General features: G+C 35.5%; 1 protein-coding gene and 1 pseudogene across 4 annotated transcripts in view; both read right to left on the bottom strand.

The window, feature by feature from the left end:
* Positions 1–2,828: 2,828 nt before the first annotated feature.
* On the bottom strand, positions 2,829–9,279 carry LOC309662587 (elongin-C pseudogene; annotated as a pseudogene). The gene has a single exon. The product of its transcript is annotated as an elongin-C pseudogene (transcript).
* Positions 9,280–9,414: 135 nt separating this feature from the next.
* Positions 9,415–23,239, bottom strand: part of TLK1 (tousled like kinase 1) — a 196,858-nt gene continuing 183,033 nt past the window's right edge. For all 3 annotated transcript variants that reach the window (XM_082465376.1, XM_082465375.1, XM_082465374.1), the window contains 7 exons: positions 21,703–21,794; positions 21,528–21,617; positions 21,199–21,368; positions 20,741–20,876; positions 17,522–17,633; positions 15,980–16,087; positions 9,415–11,189 (listed from right to left, as the gene is read on the bottom strand). In XM_082465376.1, coding sequence (XP_082321502.1) covers positions 11,013–11,189; positions 15,980–16,087; positions 17,522–17,633; positions 20,741–20,876; positions 21,199–21,368; positions 21,528–21,617; positions 21,703–21,794 — 885 coding nt within the window. In that variant the 3' untranslated portion in view covers positions 9,415–11,012. The remainder of the gene's footprint in view (positions 11,190–15,979; positions 16,088–17,521; positions 17,634–20,740; positions 20,877–21,198; positions 21,369–21,527; positions 21,618–21,702; positions 21,795–23,239) is intronic.

Raw genomic sequence — 23,239 nt, forward strand, 5'->3', positions numbered from 1 at the left:
ATATTGCATTGCAGATGATTTACTCCTTCCATTCCTGGAGTAAATCCCACTTATTCAGTCATGGTGCATGATTTTTTTTAATGCATTGTTGAATTAGGTTGGCTAATATTTTGTTGAGGATTTTCACATTTATGTACATTAGGGATATTTGCTTGTAATTATCTTTTCTTGTGTCATCCTTGTCTGGTTTTGGTGTCAGGGTAATGTTAGCCTTGTAAAATGAGTTTGGAAGTGTTCTCTCCTTTCCTGTCTTTTTTTTGGATGAGTTTAAGAAGAATTGGTGTGTATTGTTTAATGTTTGGTAGAATTCAGCAGTGAAGCCATCTGTTCCTGGACTTTTGTTTGTTGGGAGGTTTTTGATTACCGATTGAATCTCCTTATTAGTAATTGGTGTGTTCAGATTTTCTATTTCTTCATAATTCAGTCTTGGTAGGTTGTATGTTACTAGGAATTTATCCTTTTCTCTAGGTTGTCAAATTTGTTGGTGTATAATTATTCATAGCAGTCTCTTATGATCCTTTGTATTTCTTTGGTATCAGTTGTAACATCTCCTTTTTCATTTCTGATTTTGAGTCCTCTTTTTTGTTGGTTAGTCTAGCTAAAGTTTTGTCAATTTTTGTTTATCTTTTCAAAGAACCGGCTTAGTTTCATGTTTTCTATTGTTTTTTTAAGCCCCTGTTTTATCTCTGCTGAGTTCATAATTTCCTTTCTTCTAACTTTGGGTTTTGTTTGTTCTTCTTTTTCTTGAAGTGTAAAGTAAGATTGTGATTTGAAATTTTTCTTGTTTCTTAAGGTAGGCATTTATCACTATGAACCTCTCTTAGAACAGCTTTTGATGCATCTCTTAAGTTTTGCTATGTTGCATTTCCATTTTCGTTTGTCTCAAGGTATTTTAAAATTTATTTTGAGTTATTCTTTGAGTCAGTTGTTCAGCAGTATGTTGTTTAATCTCCACATACTTGTGAATTTTCCAGTTTTCTTCTTGTAATTGATTTCTAGTTTCAAGCCATTGTGGATGGAAAAGCTGCTTGATATGATTTCAATCTTACATTTATTAAGACTTGTTTTGTGGCCTAACATATGATCTATCCTGGAGAATGTTGCATGTGCAACTTGAGAAGAATGTGTATTTAGCTGCTTTTGGATAGAATGTTCTATATACAGTTGACTCTTGAACAACATGGGTTTGAGTTGTGTGGGGGCACTTATACATAGATTTTTTTTCAATAAATATACAAAAATATATGTATAGAACATTGTGCACAAGACTTGTATTGAAGTGGATAGTCTATCTTTACATAGACATAAGGTGAGTGATATTTAATATGAAACTAATAATGTGTTAGTTTTCTTACTGTTTTATAACTTTGTTTTCAAAGAATTATATTACCATACAGTATGCCTCTCTCTTGTAATTAGAGAAAACTGCGTATCAACCTATCATCACAGATAAATTAAAAAAAAAATGTGTAACAGTGTTTCCAATACTATATTATGAATATGACTGATACTTTGTGCCATAAAATTTTCACAGTGATTCATTCATTAGTGTGTAGGCTAGGATACTGTGATGTATTCCTATGGATTACAGAAGACTACCATAAAACAATCATATTACTGCTTCTTCATTATGAATGCATGAATTGTTATACCTGTAAATAAATATGAATTTTTTCATTTTTGATGTCTAGTGTTAATAATACATATATCTGCAGTGTTTTGTATAAGGCAATATTTTACTGACAGATGATTCATCTTGTAAACCATGTAAACTTACGGTATCAACAAGTACAGTACTGTAAATGTATTTTCTCTTCCTTATCATTTTCTTAACATTTCTTTTCTCTAGCTTTATTTTAGGAATACAGTATAACATATATACATATAACATACATATAACATACATACATATATACATACATATACATACATATAACATACAAAATGTGTTGATCAATTATTTGTGTTATCAGCAAGGCTTCTGGCCAATACTAGGCTATTAGTTTTGGAGGAGCCAAAAGTTATACATGAATTTGACTGCATGGGGGGTTGCTGCCCCAACCCGTGTTGCTCAAGTCTGTTAAGTCCATCTGGTCTACTGTGTCATTTAAGGCTGATGTTTCCTTATTTTCTGTCTGGATGATGTATCCATTCATGAAGGTGAATATTAAAGTCCCCCACTGTTACTGTATTACTATTTCTCCCTTTACGTCTGTTAATATTTGCTTTATATACTTATATGCTTCTGTTAGGTGTATAAATATGTGCAAATGTTATATCCTGTTTTTGAATTGATCCCTTTATCATTATATAATGCCCTTCTTTATCTCTTATTACATTCTTTGTCTCAAAGTCTATTTTGTCTGATACACATATAGCTACTCCAGCTTTTGGTTTCCATTTGCATGAATATCTATTTTCATCCCTTCACTTTTAGTCTGTGTGTGTCCTTATGTCTGCATGGGTCTTGCCTTTTTACCTATTCAGGCACTCTTATCTTTTGATTGGAGAATTTAGTCCATTTACATTTAAAGTAATTATTGATAGGTATGTACTTATTGCCATTTTGTTAATTGTTTCCTGTTTTGTAGTTCCTTTGTTCCTTTCTTCTTGTTCTCTTCATTTGTGATTTTTCTGTAGTGGTATGCTTAAATTCTTTCATCTTTTGTGTATTTACTATAGATTTTTGCTTTGTGGTTACTATCAGGGAAAAAGGTTTTTACTAATAACTATGTGTGGATATATTCCATACCTCTGGGAAGGAAGCTCACAGGAATAAAATTCTAAAACATTCCCACTGATGAAGTCTAAATTGTCAAAAAGAAACATTAATTTTTTTTTTTTTTACATCAGTGCAGCAACCACCATGATGATATTTAATATTCATGGTGGCTTGAACAGAAACAATCTTGAGATCCAAATAGCATTTCTAAAGTGAAGAAAAAAGAGTTCTGGAAATAGAGACCAGTTAGGTCTCCAACCCAAAATAGTCATGTGCCTTGGATGTCCAAGTCATTAGTTGTGTAAACTTCCAAAATAGCTGCATGTGCTGGAGTGAAGGGAGTCATTTATGGAGTCTACCTTATGTCATTGACGACAGGCAGGGCTCATACTAAGCAATTATGCACAGATACGAGTTAAAATACAGAAACATCTCCACATTGATTGATAAATGGCTGCTGCTTGGAGTCTCCCAAGTTCCTACCCCCAACTGGTCCCATCCCTTCCTCAGAGTGTCCCACAATTACTCTTGACCCTCTCTTCTGCACTATGGCCAGTATTTGTTCTGACTGGTCAGAGCTCATGCCACATTAGTTGGAGGACCTTCTGAACCCACTTCTAGTGCTAGGTGCATGAAAGGCAAGTACTATTTTTTTTTTTTCAGTCAATAGTCTTTATTAACATGCAAGTATCATGTGCCACAAGATATACAGTTTTTCCTAATCTTTCAGTTCTATTTCAATATTTTGAACTTCAGGTAACTTCTGGACCTAACATATAAAGTAACCTACTAAAATGGATCAAAGTTAAACTGTATTCTAGCTATCACCTTGACCTTTAAGATCACCACTTAGGTTTATAATTGGCATTATTTGTCACCAAGTAGCAGAATATATTTTTTTAAATTTTATTTATTTATGGCTGTGTTGGGTCTTCGTTTCTGTGCGAGGGCTTTCTCTAGTTGCGGCAAGCGGGGGCCACTCTTCATCGCGGTGCGCGGGCCTCTCACTATCATGGCCTCTCTTGTTGCGGAGCACAGCCTCTAGACACGCAGGCTCAGTAATTGTGGCTCACGGGCCTAGTTGCTCCGCGGCATGTGGGATCTTCCCAGACCAGGGCTCGAACCCGTGTCCCCTGCATTGGCAGGCAGATTCTCAACCACTGCGCCACCAGGGAAGCCCCCAGAATATAATTTTTGTACTTGATAATTCTATACTAAAATATGTAACAGTATGTCTTAAGATGTTACTAAAATATATGCAATTAACATTTATATTTAATTGCTTTCAATAACAATGTTAGGTCTTCTAGGAGGAAAAATTACTTTTATCGATCTTGGCTGTTTATGGTTTTTGCAGGTTCCAGAAAAACTGGTCCATACTGAACCAGTCTTAAAGAAGTAAGCTAAAGACTTAAAATTTTAGACCCTATAATAACAGCTTTGTTTTACTACTAAGATAGAGACAATAATAAACCCAACTCTAGTGCTTCTTTTTCCACGACTAAGCAGAGACACTCTATTATAGTTCTTCAAATTTTTTTTTTGTCTTAGCGTAAAAGCTGAATGACCTCTTTTATAAGTTTGAGTTCAGAAGACCCACATTATGGATATCATGTCTAGTGGGACATACTTTAATAGAGGATAATTAATATACTATATCAAAGTGCATTATTAGATTTGTACTGCATCTCTCCACGTTTTTCATATTTTATAACATTTCAGTTGAATGGAGGAAGACTGGAATTGTCAGAAGTCTTGCTCTTAGGATCTAGACGAAGTTCATAGTGAGTCTTTTAAAACATATTTAAATAATGAGAAGTGTAATCACAACAAGGGACTGTGTAAGAATGAATATTGCAAAGGAGACTTTATAGTCAATGGATTGGCCAAAATGCAAAATGCACGTGAAACTAAAGTCATGTAGTTTACTTGTTGACCATGTGGCTACGGTTCAAAAAGTCTCTGCTCCAAAAGCTGTACCTAGTAATCTTCCAAAATTGATTTTAAATAAAGTTCTTAAATTGTAGCAATAAACAAAAAGACAAGATACACTTAAACAATACTGCAGTTTATCAAAAGACACATAAGAAATTTCAACTCTGTCTTTGTCAGTTATAAAAATCAATATTTTGGCTAAGTTATAAATATGTTTATAATGCAATTATATGCAGTTGCATACGTCTAGTAATGCTAATGACAGCTATAAGATCAGGTTTTTAAAACAACATTAAAAACATAAAAACATGTAGCCCCATTATTTACCTGTAGAACGTGTTGAATTTATGCCTAAATTTCAGCATTTACTATATCACCACTGTTCTAATTTTAAAAATCACATCCAAAGGATAAGGCAAAACCACCTACGAGTTGGCATATTTGTTTATTTCTCAATTTGTAAAAATGTCCTTAATTTGTTGATGTAGCAAACAAATTTCAACTGATTGCTATGCAAAAGAACAGAAGGTAATCTGCTTTGCAACGAACTTTAAAGTTCAATTGCACACAGGCAACATGCTATATATGAAAAAACTACTAACTACAGGTATTAAATACTGAAAAAAGTTAACAGTTTATTATAATTTATTTTATTTAACAATCTAGGAAGTTTGCAGCCATCAGCAGTTCCAGTGCAATTTCAGGTGCAACTGGAAATTCAGGAATCTCCGTGGAGCTGTTAGTGTAGCAAACCTTGTAGGTAAAATACATGCATACTTTTGACAGCACATGTGAAGGGATCTCTCTAAAATTGACTTCATTAGTTTTGTTCTCAGCAAACTGACCTGGGCCACTCAACATGCCTTTTTTGTCCTGATGTTAGTGCATGTTCTCTTTTTACAATAAATTCATGACAATCCGAAGATATCAATTTGACACACATGGCATCAGGGCCCTCACAGCCACCAGAGGTTTTCTCTTCTCCATCCATTGTGTTCTTGTAAAATTCTACTTTGCGTCCACAGGAACTTTAGTAGCTTCTCCTCAGCCCCGCAGCCACTGTACCGGGTCCCCGCGCACTGCCACAGTCCCTACACCAGGCCCCACCCCCAGCTGCCTCCCCGCAAGTACTATTAATATATACACTTTACAGATGTGGAAGGTAAGCCGAGAGAGGTTAGTCAGTGACTTCTCTAAGGTCATCCAATTATTAAGTAGCAAAGCCAGGTGCAAAGTCAGGTCAGACTTCAAAACCCAGACTTTCCCCACTTTTTTATTCTTCTGAATACCTCCTTAAAAGGAAGTTATGAATTTGGTCATTAGCAGGCATAAAGAGATGAAATAGGATCAATATGAATGACATAAACCAGCCATACTCATTCTTTAGATCAGGTAATTTTAGTATCTAAGTTTGTCCCATCCTAGAAAAAAATCCTCCTCATCTGATCATGTCAATGGTATTTAAACCAAATATACCATATACTCCACCAAGAACAGTGGGGTGCTGGTCATGCACGTCTACTGTTTAGCTTAGATATTTGGTTATGGGAACAGCCTAAGTTCTTCAGATGAAAATGGATCACATATTTATAGAAAATTTTAATTACAAACAGACTTTTAAAAATCAAAGTGAGAGTCACTTGATGAAGTCAGGATTACTCATTTGTGATCTTGGCACTGGAGCACCACACACGGGTAATTTCATTAGATTTATAAGACTTTCTCAAGTTTTTGACTTAATAGAGTCAGTTTTCCAGATTTCTTATTAGAGACCAACCAGTACCACTGCAGGGAGAGGAAGGAGAATATTACCTTCTATGCTCATGAAAGTGGGCTGAGGAGGAGAAAGGTGAACTGATCCCTGCAAGTTAAGCAGAACCTAATCTGATTGTTGACTTAAATTAAAAATGCAATGAAAAACAAGTGTGAGAACAGGAAAAGGTCTGTGACCCACTCTCTGCCTTGCCTAGAATGAATCTGGACAGAAGCCCCTCTCTAACATGACTCACAGCCAGCCATCAAGGCACAGCTCAGGTGGCACTCCTGATCTAACAATTGAAGAATTCTTTATATTTGCTCTTTTATGGTGACAATTATGTTTCTATCTGTTCATTTTTGTCATTTTGAAGAATCATGATAATTTAACACAGTAAACAAGTTTTCTAATAAAGAGGCAAGCGAAATGTTAGCATGGTAAGGACCTGGCTCTAGGACTCCAAAATCCAGGCTTTAGTTCTGATGTCATTTACTAGTTATGTGGTCTTACCAAGTTATTTCTTTTCTCCAACTGTTTCCCCCTCTGTAAAACTGGGATAATACCACCTATCCTACCTCAAATGGTTGCTACTATCAAGGAAAACCCTGGGATGTACAGTAGAATTTCCTCTGATGAAATAGCCTAAATGGTTAAGGTATGATCCTTTGGGTAATTACAGTTGAGACAGAGTTACTTTTTCTTGTTGCTGCACCCCACCACCTTCCCTTTTCAGGTAATCTAATCATCATTTGAAATGAATGAAGTATTGTAAAACTGTTTCTTAAAGGAAAATAATTTATCACAGGAAGCAAAGTAGACTGCATCTTATATGTAGGATAAAAGCAATAGAATAATTTTTGAGTCTTAAAAAAGAATAACAGCAGCTTTATATACATGGTATTACAACGTGCTGGACTTTATATATGTGAGCTAATTTACTCCTTGCAACCACTCTGTATGGTCGCACTGTTATCTTCATTTTCAGATGAGAAACCTGAAACACAGGTAGTAAATGGCAGTCAACATTTAAGCCCAAAGAATCTGGTTCTAAAATATGAATTCTTAACCAGTATTATTGTTACTGCCTTTTTAAAAACAGTCATAGGTATGTAGGTAACCTACATCTCTAGTATTTTAAATGAGTGAGGATTTCCAGGTGAAAACTATGCATTTTGACCCTAATGAAAGATGACTCTTCTAAGCTCTCCTCTGGCTCTATGCAGTCGTTCTGAAGTTAGTTTATATACATTTACTCAAATCTTTCCCATTCAAAAATCCAAGAAGTCCCAGGGAGAAAAATCCTCAAAAAGAAGAAAAAAAGGAGGGAAATGAAAGCAGGGGAAGGTAAATGGAGATGTGTATGTTGTAATTCAAATCAACAGATAAGTTATAGAAATTCTAAAACTGTTATAGAATTCCTGAAATCCAAAACTAGAATTCTAACAATTTTATTTAAAAACTAGCTGCTAAAACACTTTTTGAAACAGATTAAGCTTGGGAGGAAAATGATCAGATAACATGTCAAAATTTAAAGTGGGATTAGAGTAAGACGTGCCAATGTGATTTTAAAGGACTAAGAGTAAGGCTGTCTTTTTCACACAAATCAAACGGTAATGTAAATTCTAAGAGTAAACTCACAATCTAATAGGACTGGACCATCTGCACTACCACTGCAAAACATAGCTAATAACATCTGATGGTAATCAGCATTATTGCATTTAATAAGTAACGATCAACAGCAAAACACAATATACTCTTTAAATTTGTTTCACTGAAATTCTACCATTTTGGTTTCATGTAATGAGGTATTTGTAGAAGTATCTGTTCACATTTTATGTACTATTTAAATTGAAAATTATTTTTAGGGAGCAGGGGATGGCGGCAAGTAAAAAATAGACTTGAAACTTTATTTGTGAAAAACAACCAAATATCTACCCAGATCCAGACTTAATAAATTAGGGTGGTTTCTACACTTACTTCCTCTCAACATGCATGCACTAAAGCTAATTCATACCAAAGATTTCAAATTCTATGCAAAAACTGTACATTTACCTTGCAGTGCTTAAAGGGAGAAGACCTTGGCTACTGTCTTAGGGATATAGGAAATACTTCAATTCTGAGGACAGAATTCAGGAGACCAAAAAACAATGTAAGCTTCAAGATGTTAGAGCCAAAGATTGCCAGAGTGACTGAAACTACTTAGTGACAAATACCAGTTTCCCAGGTGAAGGTAACAGTACTCACTTTGGCTCAATTAGAGCTATCTTGTACCTGCTGGGATATGGGCATACTACCCCAAATCTGTATCATTTCTTTGGAAAAACTTTAGGAGGAATAGATGGTCTCTAAACTGATTTACTGCCTATACATCTTGGACTCTAAACAGATGATTACCTAAACCCAGGGAAGCACTTTTATTTTATGGCTTGTTTTCCTCCTTTTCTGCATTTTGACAGTAGCAGTCACTTTCATTCATTTGAAAATAGTGTGGTCAAGACCAATGATCTTGATCTAGGTCTGTACCACTTCTTCAATCTCATGTTAGCTGTACACATCCACTTAAATATCTCACCAAAATTTTAAACAAACTGGGTATTTTCTTTTAATTCAGGACTTCAAATAACTGTTACTGTATGAACATAGTATTTTAGGATTCAGAAAGATGAAAACTCAAACAAAATTGAAAAATTGGCCGACAGCACCTAAAGCACTCAATTGATGCTAACAAACATTCCATTACCACGTCAATATTTTTTTTAATAGGATTTCTATCTTAATCTACAGAGGAACAGGTATAGCCCTTAAACCATTCCCGATAGGGCTAAGTGTTACTTACCCAGGATTAGCTTTGATAATGGTTATTAGGTATACTTTAACAGCTTGAAATGCTTCATACTTATCTTGAAGTATACTTCAAGAATTTATTCAGTTAATTCTTAAGGAGCCGAGTCAGTCAATGTCCTAAATCTTGAAAGCTCCCTTCAAATGTAACTTCATAGTCTTTAAATTTTAACTGTCATTGTTTATTACTGTTTTGGCTACATTCTCTACAATTTCAGCAGCATCTTAAAGAGACAATGTGTCTATGTACAATGAAAGAACAAAGAGCCATGGTTTAACTGTACAATATTAAGGGGAATCTGTGGTAAGCATAGCCTCCTTTTTCAGCAACATGGACAATTTACATGTAAGTATCAGCATTATGAATGTGATGATAAAGAAATTTCTTAGAGGAGTGAAATACAGCATCCTGAAAAATAATGGTTTCTACCATACAAGGCAGTTAGAAAATGTTCACATTTTAACAAATCTGTACAAACCACAAGAAACTCGTTTGAGGGACCATCATCCCACCTTGCTGATAAGAACCTTCTAGAAATGTAGAATTACGATGAACAATTTATAAATCTAGTATATATGTGCTCCACAGCCCTAGAAACCAAGAAACTGATTTCGAGAGCTCTTTATGTCCAACACGGATCATTTTTACATGCCTTGATTGTTAATAAATGCCTGCTTTTAATAATCTCTCTATAATGTACAGTCAACTTGCACCTTTAAGGAGGTCATTTGATTTTTTTAGCAAAGAAGCAACATCATTTAGCAGCAATTAAAGCGCCTTCAAGAAGACTTAAAAAAAATACAATATCCAATTAGAAAAGCCATATTTTTAAACATTTGTACAAGAATAAGCTGCTGAAACTTGGTAATTGAAATACGACATCTGTACACAATTTACAATAGAGCTAGAAGGGAATTTATCATTATCCTGCATAGAACTGGTCTGCATTTGGTTACGTATTGTCACTTGTTTGAATGAACAAGGCCTGGTAACAAAAGAAAAATACCTGTTCACAATTCTAACATGTTGAGAACACTGGAGATATTATAATTTAGTGAGTTCAACTGATTTCAAAACAAGCAGCTCACTTTGTCAAAGGTGTAATGTATCTAGGAATAGCTCTCCCTTTAACATGACCAGTGAAAAAAGCGGACATGTGATTTCGAGGTACAACTTGGTAAAAGCCAGAATAGGCAAATGACAAAAGTCTAACAACTTTGTCCAACGATTCTAACTCTCACATTCTATTACTATAAAACACAACTGTCACTGTCATTCAGTTCTTACTTTGGTTGCAGCAGATAAACTGCTGAATGCTGAAGAATGTATCCAGGCACTAGATAGTTCCTGTGTTAGAAATATGTCTCATATTTTTTCCATGTGTTTTTAAATAATGAAAAACCACCCTTCATATTAGAACTCTCTAGTAACAACCAAATGTATTTAAGTATTATAAACGTTATTTACAGTGTTCCCCCCAAAAAAACATTTTTCTTTTATCTTAACATGGTATTCCTGTTTCTGTGCAACAGGCAGTCACCCTTCACTGCTCAAGATTACAGTCAGAAGTGTACATTTATTCACTGTCCATGAGCCACTCTCATACAAACGATGCTATGAAGAACTTCAGTTCACAAACAGTTCTCAACCATATCCTGTGTAAAAAAGAAAACAACAAAAACACTCAAAAGCTCTCAAACTCAAGTATGCATCTGGAAGCAATTCAAAGACATCATCATGCCAATTTTGGAGGAAAGTCAGTAAGTAATTATGCTTGAGGAAGGGGGTGTAGGGGATGCTGTCAGCCCAACCATGTGTAGGTTTCCTGAAGAATTGGATCTTCTCATGTGTGGGAGAAGGTAGGGGTCATTTGCCAGTTGGTGCACATCAAACCTATCTTCTTTTCGGTATGCCAAACAGCGTCTTATAAAGGCCTTAAAAAAAAAAAAGTTAGCAATTAAAATCTTTTCCTCTTCTAAATATCAGTCAACTAAATACTACAGATGATGGACACATTTAAGACAATAAATAGATTTCACTTCACTGGGGATTCAAATTTTTTAAGAAATTGTAGCAATAGGGCTTCCCTGGTGGTGCAGTGGTTAAGAATCCGCCTGCCAATGCAGGGGACACGGGTTCGAGCCCTGGTCTGGGAAGATCCCACATGCCGCGGAGCAACTAAGCCCGTACGCCACAACTACTGAGCCTGCGCTCTAGAGCCCGTGCTCTGCAATGAAGAGTAGCCCCCACTTGCCACAACTAGAGAAAGCCCACGTGCAGCAACGAAGACCCAACACAGCCAAAAATAAATAAGTAAAATAAATTAAAAAAAAATTGTAGCAATAAAATTATCACTCCAAATTCAACTCTCAACTCACAGCCCCCTAGTAGTTCACTTTACAATCTAAATACTATTGCTACCATTTAAACTTATTGCTGGAAAGCTGCATTTTTTTCCTTAATTTTTATTGAGATTAAAATATACATAACATAAAAATTAGCATTTTAAGCCTTGAGTGTACAATTCAGTGACATTAAGTACATTCACATTGCTGTACAACATCACCACTATCCATCCGCAGAACTTTTTCATCATCTAAAACTGAAATTCTGTACCTATTAAACAGTATCTCCCCATTCTTCCTTCCCCCAGCCCTTGGTAACTTCCTTTATGATCTGGCTATTCTAGGTACCTTATATGAGTGGAATCATACAATATTTATTTGTCCTTTTGTGTCTTTCACTTAGCATGATGTAGAGTCATCCATGTTGTAGCATGCATCAGAATTTCATTCATTTTTAAGGCTGAATAATATCCCATTGCATGTACATACTACATTTTGTTTACCCATTTATCTCTTGGTTGACATTTGGATTGTTTCTACCTTTTAACTATTGTGAATAATGCTGCTGTGAATGTTGGTATATAAATATCTGAGTCCTTGCTTCTACTTTTTTTTGGTATCTACCTAGAAGTAGAAATGCTGGATCATATGGTAATTAAAAAAAAAAAATGACATATTAGTTTCAGATATACAACATAATGATTCAACATTTGTATTGTGAAAAGATCACCACAATTGTCTAGTTAACATCTGTCACCATATGTAGTTACAAAATTGTTTTTCTTGTGATGAGAACTTTTAAGAGCTACTCTTAGCAACTTTCAAATATGCAATATAGTATAATCCCCAGGCTATTCATTACATCCCCATGACTTATATAACTGGAAGTTTGTACCTTTTGTCCCCCTTCACCCATTTCCCCCCCCCCCTCACCCACCCGCCTCTGGCAACCACCAATCTCTTCTCTGTATCTGTGAGCTTGGGTTTTTTTCTGTTTGTTGTTTTTTAAGATTCCACATATAATGGCAAGATTTCCTTTTGTTTAATGGCTGAACAGTATTCCATTTTATATATGTATATATACACACACACACCACATTTTCTTCATCCATTCATCCCACGATGGACACCTAAGGTTGCTTCCATGTCTTGGGTATTGTAAATAATGCTGCAACGATCATGGGGATGCAGATTTCATTTTGAGTTAATGTTTTGGTTTTCTTCAAATACTCAAAAGTAGAATTGCTGGATCATATGGTAGTTCTATTTTTAATTTTCCGACGAACCTCCACATTGTTTTCCATATTGGCTGCACCAATTCACAATCCCACCAACAGTGCACACAGGTTCCCTTGTCTCCACATCCTTGCCAACACTCATTTCTTGTCTTTTTGATAATAGCTATTCTACAGGTATGAGGTGATTTTGATTTTGATTTCCCTGATTATGAGTGATGTTGAGCACCTTTTCATGCACCTGTTGACCATATATAGGTCCTCCTTGGGAAAAAACCTATTCAGATCCTCTGTTTTTAATCGGATTGTTTGATTTCTTTATATATTTTGGATATTAATCCCTTATCAGGTATGATTTCCAAATATTTTTCCCGTTTGGTAAGTTGTCTTTTCATTTTGTTCATGGTTTCCTTTGCCATGCAGATTTTTCATTTGATGCAGTCCCACTTGTTTACTTTTACTTTTGTTGCCTTTGCTTTTGTTGTCAAATACAAAAAATCCTCACCAAGACCTATGTCAAGGAGCTTACCACCTATGTTTTCTTTTAGGAGTTTTATGATTTCTAGTCTTAAGTTCAAGACTGTCATCCATTTTGAGTTACTTTTTGTGTATGACATAAGATAGTGGTCCAGTTTCATTCTTGTTTATGTGGCTGTCTAGTTTTCCCAACACCATTTATTGAAGAGACCACCCTTTCCCCATTGTATATTCTCGCCTTCTTTGTCATAAATCGACCATATATGTGTGGGTTTATTCAGGGCTCTCAATTATGTTCCATTGATCTGTGCATTTTTATGCCAATACCATACTTTTTTTTTTTTTTTTTAAAGAATCAATTTAATTTATTTATTTATTTTTGGTTGTGTTGGGTCTTTGTTGCTGCATGTGGGCTTTCTCTAGTTGCAGCGAGCAGGGGCTACTCTTTGTTGTGGTGTGCTGCCTTCTCATTGTGGTGGCTTCTCTTGTTGTGGAGCACAGGCTCTAGGCATGCAGGCTTCAGTAGTTGTGGCTTGTGGGCTCTAGAGCACAGGCTCAGTAGTTGTGGCACACGGGCTTAGCTGCTCCGCAGCATATTGTACTGTTTTGAATATTATCGCTTTGAAATGTAGTTTGAAATCATGGAGCATGAGGCCTTCAGCTTTGTTCTCAAGATGGCTTTGACTATTTGGGTCTTTCATGTTTCCATATGAATTTTAGGACTGTTTGCTCTATTTCTGTGAAAAATACCGTTGGAATTTTGATAGGGATTGCATTGAATCTGTAGATTGCTTTTAGTAGTATGAACATCTTAACATTAATTCTTCCAATCCATGAACATGGAATATCTTTCCATTTACTTGTGCCTTCTTCAATTTCTTTCATCAATGTCTTATAGTTTTATTCGTTCTGATGCAACTGTAAATGGGATTGTTTTCTTTTCTCTTTGGCTGCACCCCAACCAGGGATCGAACCTGGGCCCCAGCAGTGAAAGCGCCAAGTCCTAACCACGGGACTGCCAGGGAAGTCCCTGGGATTGTTTTCTTAATTTCTCCTTCTGCTCTTTTATTATTAGTATATAGAAATACACAAAAATTTGTTGCATTGATTTCATATCCCACAACTTTTTTGGTGGTGTCTTAAGGGTTTTTATATATAAAATGATGTTATCTGCAGATAGTGACAGTTTTACTTCTTCCTTTCTGATTTGTATGCCTTTTACTTCTTTTTCTTGCCTAACTGTTCTGGCTAGGACTTCCAACACAGGCACACCTTGTTCTACTGCACTTTGCAAATACTGCAGTTTTTTTTTTTTACAAATTCAAGGTTTGTGGCAACCCCATGTTGAGCAAATCTATCCGCACCATTTTTCCAACAGCTCACTTTGTGTCTCTGTGTCACATTTGGTAATTCTAGCAATATTTCAAACTTTCCATCATTATTATATTTGTTATGGTGATCAGTGATTTTTGTTACTATTGTAATTGTTTGGGGAATGTCATGAGCTGCACCCATGTAAGACTGCAAACTTAATTGCTGAAATGACAACAAAGGATTTAGAATATTACATAAACTTAGTTCATAAAGCAGTGCCAGGGTTTAAGAGGACTCCAATTTTGAAAGCTTTTTACCCACAGTAGAACTTCTTTCAAACAGCACTGCATGCTACAGAGAAATGGTTCATAAAAGGAAGAGTCCAAGAAATTGCCTCAGCAGCCACCACCCTGCTCAGTCAGCAGCTGTCAACAGCAAGGCAAGACCCTCCACAAGCAAAAAGATTACTACTGGCTGAAGGCTCAGAGGATGGTTAACAGTTTTTAGCAAGCAAGTATTTTTAATTAAGGTATGTACATTATTTTTTTTAAACATAATGCTATTGCACACTTAACAGACTACATTATAATGTAAACATAACTTTTATATGCACCGGGAAACCAAAAACTATGTGTGACTTCTTTATTGCAATATTCGCTTTATTGCAGTGGTACAGAAACGAACCCACAATATCTCTGAGGTGTGCCTGTAACTGTGTTGAATGTGGAATACTGCATTTCTCCCTACAAAATTCTAGAGTCTTCTTTTTCTGGAATTTGTCTTCTGTAAAACACTCCTTCCACCCTCATTCCACTTTACTGTCAATTTAGTTTGGCCAAAGGGTATGATGCCATTTTGCCCTAATATTTTTTCTTCCTGTTGAGCATAGAGTGTACAGCACAAAGTGAATATATCTATATAACTGGCAAACAGATCAAGAAAAAGAACTTTATCAGAACTCCTAAGAAAGACTCTTCATGCCCACTTTCAGGCACTGGATCTGCCCCCAATCTATTGGGGTAACAGCTATCCTGACTTTTAAACACCATAATTGAGTTCTGCTTGTTTTTGAACTTTATGTAAATGTAATCGTAGATTATGTTCTCCTTTGCCTGGCTTCTTAAAAGAATCACAGACCATATTTGGGTCCTTAAAAACTATCACAACCAAAGGCCTAAAGCAACTCTCCTCCAGAGCAAATCACCAGCCCCTACTGGACAGATTTTCCTGTGGCTGCAATCCCTTTTGCTTTACTTACTTACTTACTTATTTCACAAGTACTTACTTTTTTTTAAGCACAATTTATGAAATCAAAAATTTACTTCACAAAGCTTATTTTCATAAATTTAGTACCTTTGCTTCACTGCTTACAACCGGTTTTACAGGGAACTGGACATCTGTGGCTTTTAATATTGTATTTTCTTGAAGAATGTCTTGTTGAGATTGATTGTGACCAAATGGCTTAAAAAAAAAGAAAATGAATAAAATGTTGAGAAATTTATCTCACAAAATATTTAAACAGAGATATTATCAGAGAGTCCCCAAGATGCAAATGATCTGTGTTCTAAAAAAATCTTATTCTCAGTTACTTGCAAGCTGGGATGCATTCTCATAGAAACAAGGTTATAACTGATAGCAGGCTGAGGAAGAGCATCTGATCAATCCTTAGCATAGCCAAAACATTGTGACTAAGCAATAGAAAAATCATACCATTGCAATATCAGTAATTAATTAAGATAAAAATAAAAACAAAAAAATTTAAAATTTTATTCTGAATGTTTAAAATTTAAGTTTAATTAGAGAAGAGATGATGGAGAAGTAGTGGAAACATCTGTGAAAAGTCCAAAGAGTAAAATACCTTGAGTATGACACACTAACTTAAATGAAACAGCTCTGGGTTTGGTCCTAACATGCAGTGAATTCCCAGACAAGTCCCTGAATCTCTCTTTTCACACTGATGGAGGGACTGAATGAATGGGATAAGGATATCTATGGTAGCTTATAGTTCTGACTTCAATGTAAAGAGAGGTTTGGGAAAAATTAGTACTAAGTTTGATGGAATTTCCCTGAGGAAGCACAGGGGGAAACATGCTCAGGCCAAACTGTGTGTGTTGGGTGGGAATGGGGTAGAGGAGGTGAGGAAGTGGAGAGAATGGAGGATCATGAACAGTTTTGACTCCTTTGTTCCTAGCAACAGAAAAACGTTAGCACTGTTAACAGGTTACTTCTTATCCTTAAAAGAAAAAAGGCAAAGAGCAGGCCAAAGAAGCTGTTGTGACATTAAAATAACTCTGATCCACAGAAATTTTAGGAAGTGATAATATATTTAAGATCATTTAAAAAATTAAATGGAGTAACCATGGTTCAGGCATCCAAAATGGAGCTGGGTGGCCATTGTGGATGTGGTTTCAGACACATTCCTGCATCACAGAAAACCTGAACTTTCTGAACTGTATCAAACTAAAAGGAAACCACTAGATGTTTTCAAAACCGTATCTGCTAGCAACTGCCAGCTGCAACCTTGTACTTTCAAAGTCCCCCCCACTAACTATGTAATCATTTCAAACCCCAATCTTTGCTTAACAAGCACCCTTACTTCTTGCCAGCTCCAATCCTGATTCTTGACAATCTCTGTATGCTTGCAGTTTTTGCCTATAAGCGCCCTCCCCCGCTTTTGTAGTCCAGCGGAGCACAATTCAAGGGCTTTCATGCATTTCTGCTTCCCAGGCTGCTCCTAACCCCAAATAAACGGTTACTTTGGGTTTTTTTGTTGTTGCCTCAACCAGGTCTCCATTCTTGGAATTCTTGACTAAATTGACTTCAAGTTAATGAAACTTTAAGAGGGGAAAATTCAACTTATCTCCATATAGCTGAATCTGTTATACTTGAACTTACCTTTCTACCATAAAGACACTGAAAGAAGATGACTCCGACTGACCACACATCAACCTTGTTGGAAATCTTCGGTGGTTCCTTTCCAACTACAAAACACTCAGGAGGTAAATACCTAGTTTTTTGGGGAGAAAAAAAGGAAAGGACATTAACAATTTATAATTTAAAACCTTCTAAATGTAAAATCTTAGAACACTCATTTTATCCATACGAAAACCTTAGGTGATTTTCACTGATTAAAAAGTCCTAACTTTTAAAGCATTTATATCCCTGTATCATTTGACTTTAGAGCCAAAACAAACAACTTTGTGGTTAAAGTGTGTAGTATACAGTTGACCCTTTTCCAACACGGGTCAAACTGCACGGGTCCACTTATATGAGGATTTTTTTCCATAGTAAATACTGCAGCACTACACAATCCCTGATTGGTTGAATTTCGGGCATGTGTAGGAACCACGTATATGAAGGGCAACTCCAAGCTATACTCAGATTTTTGACTGTGCAGAGGGCCGGTGCCCCTGCACTGTTCAAGGGTCAACTTATATACATTTCTGTAGTGTATGATCTACAGAAGTGACAAATTATCATTAGAAATTACAATGTTCTAATCTGAGTAAGTAAGTATCTACTAATAGAAGAAATCCTCTCCTATCCCCCTTCACCAATCTTCAAACTGTAGGCAGTTCTCTTCCTAAAATACACATCTGATCAGCCAGTTCTTTTGTTTAAAGAACCTCAACCTCACTCACTGCCCAGGCAAGACCTCGTATCTCTTGCTTGTAATACGAGACCTGTCCTAATCTAGCAGCAACTTAAATTTCCAAAATCTCTTCTCCTGAACCCCAGCCCCTCAAACTGGCTAGGCAAAGCCGATTCACTTGGTTCCACTACACTGTGCTTCCCCCACATGCTTCTGAATATGACAACCTCTTATGCCTTTCTTCTTCAAGACCCGCCCAACTTTCACAAGCCTTCTCTGCTTCCCTCCAGGCAGATGTTACCTCCATTACAGCGTTAATTCATTGTAGTTTTAAACAGTAGCAGCATCAGAAATATATGGAGCATTCAAAAATACTATTTTTATTTATAAATTCATAATTTTAGATAAAGAAAAGGTAAAAATAGATTGTAAAATTTATTTATAAGGTAAAAATACATATAAGTAAAAATAAATTTTTACTTATAACCTTAGGTTATATGTATTGATAAAAAGCTCCATCAGGATGCAAGCATCTCACACTTCAAAAATTTAGATAAACTAAACTACAAAGTCCTGAAAAGGAATAATACAGCTAAATGGGAAGCTACTTTTTTTTAGTTTTATACTCACTATGCTAAAATCGTTTAAATTTCAGCAGAACATTCACAGATGACCAATAACTTATTTGTGATGTAAATCCCTTCCTACCCTCCAAATCAAGTAAAAAGCCAGATTTGTTTTATGAATAAAAGTATATATTTTCTGTAGGTTTATGTGTGTGTAACTGAAACAAGAATGACTCTTAAACACTGTGCTATACCGTCTCTCAAGGTAAAAGGGTATAAGCAAGGAGAGGAAGTGTAGGAATAGATACCAAAGCTACTCGGGGAAAATGACCAGCAGGATGTAGTGGATGCTTGCATTTGAGACCCAAGAGGAAGGGAGAAACAAAACTCGTTTTCTTCTAAGTGATACTGACAAATAGTTTAAGCTTCTGGGGATGATGTGTAAAAGCACTACATACCTATATTCTAAAAGTTTGTATAGGACATCGTTTACCAAATACATAGCTAAAAAACTAATATGAATAAAAAACTATAACCATTTTGTGGAACGCTGTTTCTACAAGAAGTATATAATTCCAGGTTCCTAACATGGAAATGCCACGACTATATCTGCTTCCTGCACAGCACCCTAAACATACGCTTCCCTGTCTCATGCCCATCTGTCAGGGGGAAGTTTCCTTGCCCTGCCCTACACTAGGGAAGCCAGAGTGAGAGGGAAACAGTAAGGTGGGAGTCTCTGCAGAGGAAGGATGAGCTATTACTTAGAACATGGTTTTCAAGCTGTCTGCCACAGAATACAGGGTTCTACCAAGAAGCCTTATTTTTGTTGGTTTTATTAGGATTCTAAGATTTTTGTGGTGAAAAAAGGAGCCTTGTTGCTAAAAGTCTAAAGACTACTGACTGAGGGTACTGACTTTTAAGGAGTTATTAGTTTGAATGATAGATTTTTAAAGAAAGAATATATATTGAAAGAAAATTATGATACATTATCTTCATTTATATTCCTAAAAAAATGCCACGAGCATAATTTGAAACTCTAAACTGGCTTTAAATGAATACATGGAACATGACTAATCCTTATTCTGAGAAGTGAAGTCCACATAAACCTGTGGCATTTTATAGAATTGGTTATTACTGCCCAGGCTATGTGAAGATTGTTCTAAAAACTCTAATGTCACATTTATGTTTGTAGTCACCATCCTGCTCAGTGAAGCTGAGTAGTTATCTCCCTTCCATTTAAGATTTCACTCCTTTTGCTAAACTAATTTATTCTGAAAACTAAATTTGTTTTGAAATTTTATAGTCTATGTTCTCCACTTTGGCAAATTTGATACTAACTTCGAAAATTCACACTGAAGTAATTTTTGTCAACACGTAGGTAACTCTGAAGGGAATGACATTCATTTAGACTCATATCAGTGAATCTATGGTTCTATCTAGATTTATATCTGTATGTATGAAGTTATTAAAAAGATTTTTGAGCGTTAAGGCCAAAGACCAAGATTGTACCAAATTTCTCTTTCATTCATTATCGACAAAACATCCATCTTAAACAAAAACTGTAACCACAGAACCTCTACAGGGAGGGCTTAATGCTTATTAGTTATTGCTTTTAATAGCTAAGATATTATATTAAAAGTATCATTACTCATGATAAACATCACTCTAACATTATAGAACAAGATTCACAAATTCTCCATGTTAGGAGTTTCTGGCTGGTAGGGAACTAGCTGGTAGTCATGTGCTGATGCCAAGTTTTTCTTCCTCCGGTTTGCTGATAGTTACAGTTAAGACCAGATGAGAAAACAGACTGATGACAGTAGTCTCTCAACTCAGAGACTTCATATCAGTACTCTCATCACACCACAGTAATCTCAAAGGTATGCAAAAATAAACTCTCATTAAAAAGACTGGGCACTAACTAGATAATTTTGGTGTTTTTAATAATACACTTACCAGTAAGTGCCTGCCCCTTGGGAAGTTAGATCCATTCCATCTACACCATAGCTGTCATCATCCATAATCTTGGACAGACCAAAATCAGTTATTTTGATTTCTCCACATGCTGTTCCATCTACCAGAAGGATGTTTCCTAAGAACAAAGTATAAAGTTCTTTTAATGATACATAAATGAAAAACATTATCTTTACTACTAAAGCTGGACTTTTGGGAAATAAATAATACACTTGACATACATATGTAAAAATTTAATATAATTAAAATATACATTTAAAATATAGTTTTAAAATGTAGTGATAAAAATTTTAAAAACACTTCAGATACTACCACTAGTATTCTACTGACTTTTAAAAACTAAACCAAAAAGCGTATTTTCAGATAACTTAATAAGTATGACATTTAAAAATTACAATCTTTAAAGCTTAAATTATTTAGACAAAAATTTTATTGATTACCTGGTTTAAGATCATAATGTATAATAGGGGGTTTGATTTCATTGAGATATCTTAGTGCATTTACAATCTGCATTACAATAGACCTAGCTTCTTTCTCTGACATTAATTTATGTTGCTTCAGATAGAAATCCAAGTCATTGCCTTCACAGTATTCTAACACTGTACAAAACCTACAATGGAGAGGAGAAAAAAATCAGACATAAAATATTATCCAATAATTCAGAATCACAATGGACAAATGAAGAGTATTTATATCATCACTATGGAATAGGGGAAGCAAAAGCCAACATGTCTTTTCTTAAAAAATAAATCCTTTTATATTCACTTACGTATCTGTATCCAAGGAGAAATAATCATAGAGTTTAACTATTCTGGGGTGATCCAGTTCTTTGTGTATTCTATACTCTCTGCAGGCATGTCTACGAGAAAGAGAATATATTAATTCTCCGTGACGATTAAATATATTTTCAAAATTGATAAAAATCATAAAGAATTAATATTTACTTGTGGTAGTTTTCCTTCTTCTCATCCCTCCAGCTTTTATTAAGCTGATGGATCTTCACAGCAGCATATCTTTGTTCATAAAGGTCAAAAGCCTAGGATTCAAGGAATAGAAGAGTTTGGACCAAAGACCAACTGAATAGCTGAAGAGATTTTTTTCTTTTGAGTGATAATTTTTGCAATAATATGGAATGAGAATACACATTACGATTTTTGGTAGTCATCTCTGCTAAGGTTATATATAGTTCAGTGGCACATTTATTATCAGAAACAAGAAACAAATTCCATGGTGCTAAATCAGAGAAAACCTTAATGTGAATTTTCACGTTCAAGTTTTATAAGTGCCAATATACTGAATCAAGATAAAACAATAAAGCTCTCTGGGTTTTGTTTTTTTTTTTTTTGGCTGCGTTGGGTCTTTGTTGCTGTGCACGGCCTTTCTCTAGTTGCAGCAAGTGGGGGCTACTCATCGTTGTGGTGCGCGGGCTTCTCTTGTTGCAGAGCACGGGCTCTAGATGCGAGGACTTCAGTAGTTGTAGCACACGGGCTCAGAAGTTGCGGTGCATGGGCTCAGTAGTTGTGGCTCGCAGGCTCAGTCGTTGTGGTGCACGGGCCTAGCTGCTCCGCGGCACGTGGGATCTTCCCGGACCAGGGATCAAACCCGTGTCCCTTGCACTGGCAGGTGGATTCTTAACCACTGTGCCACCAGGGAAGTCCCAAGCTATCTGTTTTTAATACAGATGTTCTTCTCTATACTGGTAGTAGCAGTAAGCAGCCAGGAAAACAGGCAGCTGTAATACTTTTTTGGTGGGTTCCTGTATCCTTTCCTAGCAACTCCACCTTTTTTTTCCCTCCTTATTTGAAAATTAACAAGTTCCTAAGAATTTCCCAACTGTTTTAAAAAAATTCTAAACTTTTATTATGAAACTGTTTAAACATAACCATAACCATTAATTATCACACCTAACTCTATCAGCAATATTTCCTTAATCTGGGCTCAAAAAAGGTTTTATACTGGTTTGTTCAAATGACCAGACTATTTCTTAAATAAAGAATGATCAATATTTTAAGGCTTCAGGTGACTTATAAATGTTTTTTAAAAAAATGAATATCATTAAAGAGGAATTTAATAATTTAGGTTCAACTGTGACTTTTACACAAAAGCACTCCCTTAAGAAAACACTAAAAGCTTACATATTTATTAGGAAGAAGGTTCCTAGTTCCCACTCCCTCTATCAATTTAACCTTAAAATAAGCAGTAGGGGTAAACTGCTTGTCACGAAATTATAAAAGCATGAGATCAGAAATAATATAGGATGCAGTAATTAAGAATATTCACTTTGGAGTCAGATGAACTTATTAGCTGCATGACTTTGTGCTTAATACCCTCTCTAATAGCCTCAGTCTCATAAAGTTTGGGTTGTCGACTAAATGGGGTGAAACATATAAAGTGTTTAGAATAATATATGATCCATAATAAATATCCAATAAACATTAGCTCATTACATACTATTAAAAGTTAAGTTTTAAGAAATATAAT

This window comes from Balaenoptera physalus, assembly GCF_965194825.1.
Source record: "Balaenoptera physalus genome assembly, chromosome: 6".
In the NCBI taxonomy this organism is placed as follows: Eukaryota; Metazoa; Chordata; class Mammalia; order Artiodactyla; family Balaenopteridae; genus Balaenoptera; species Balaenoptera physalus.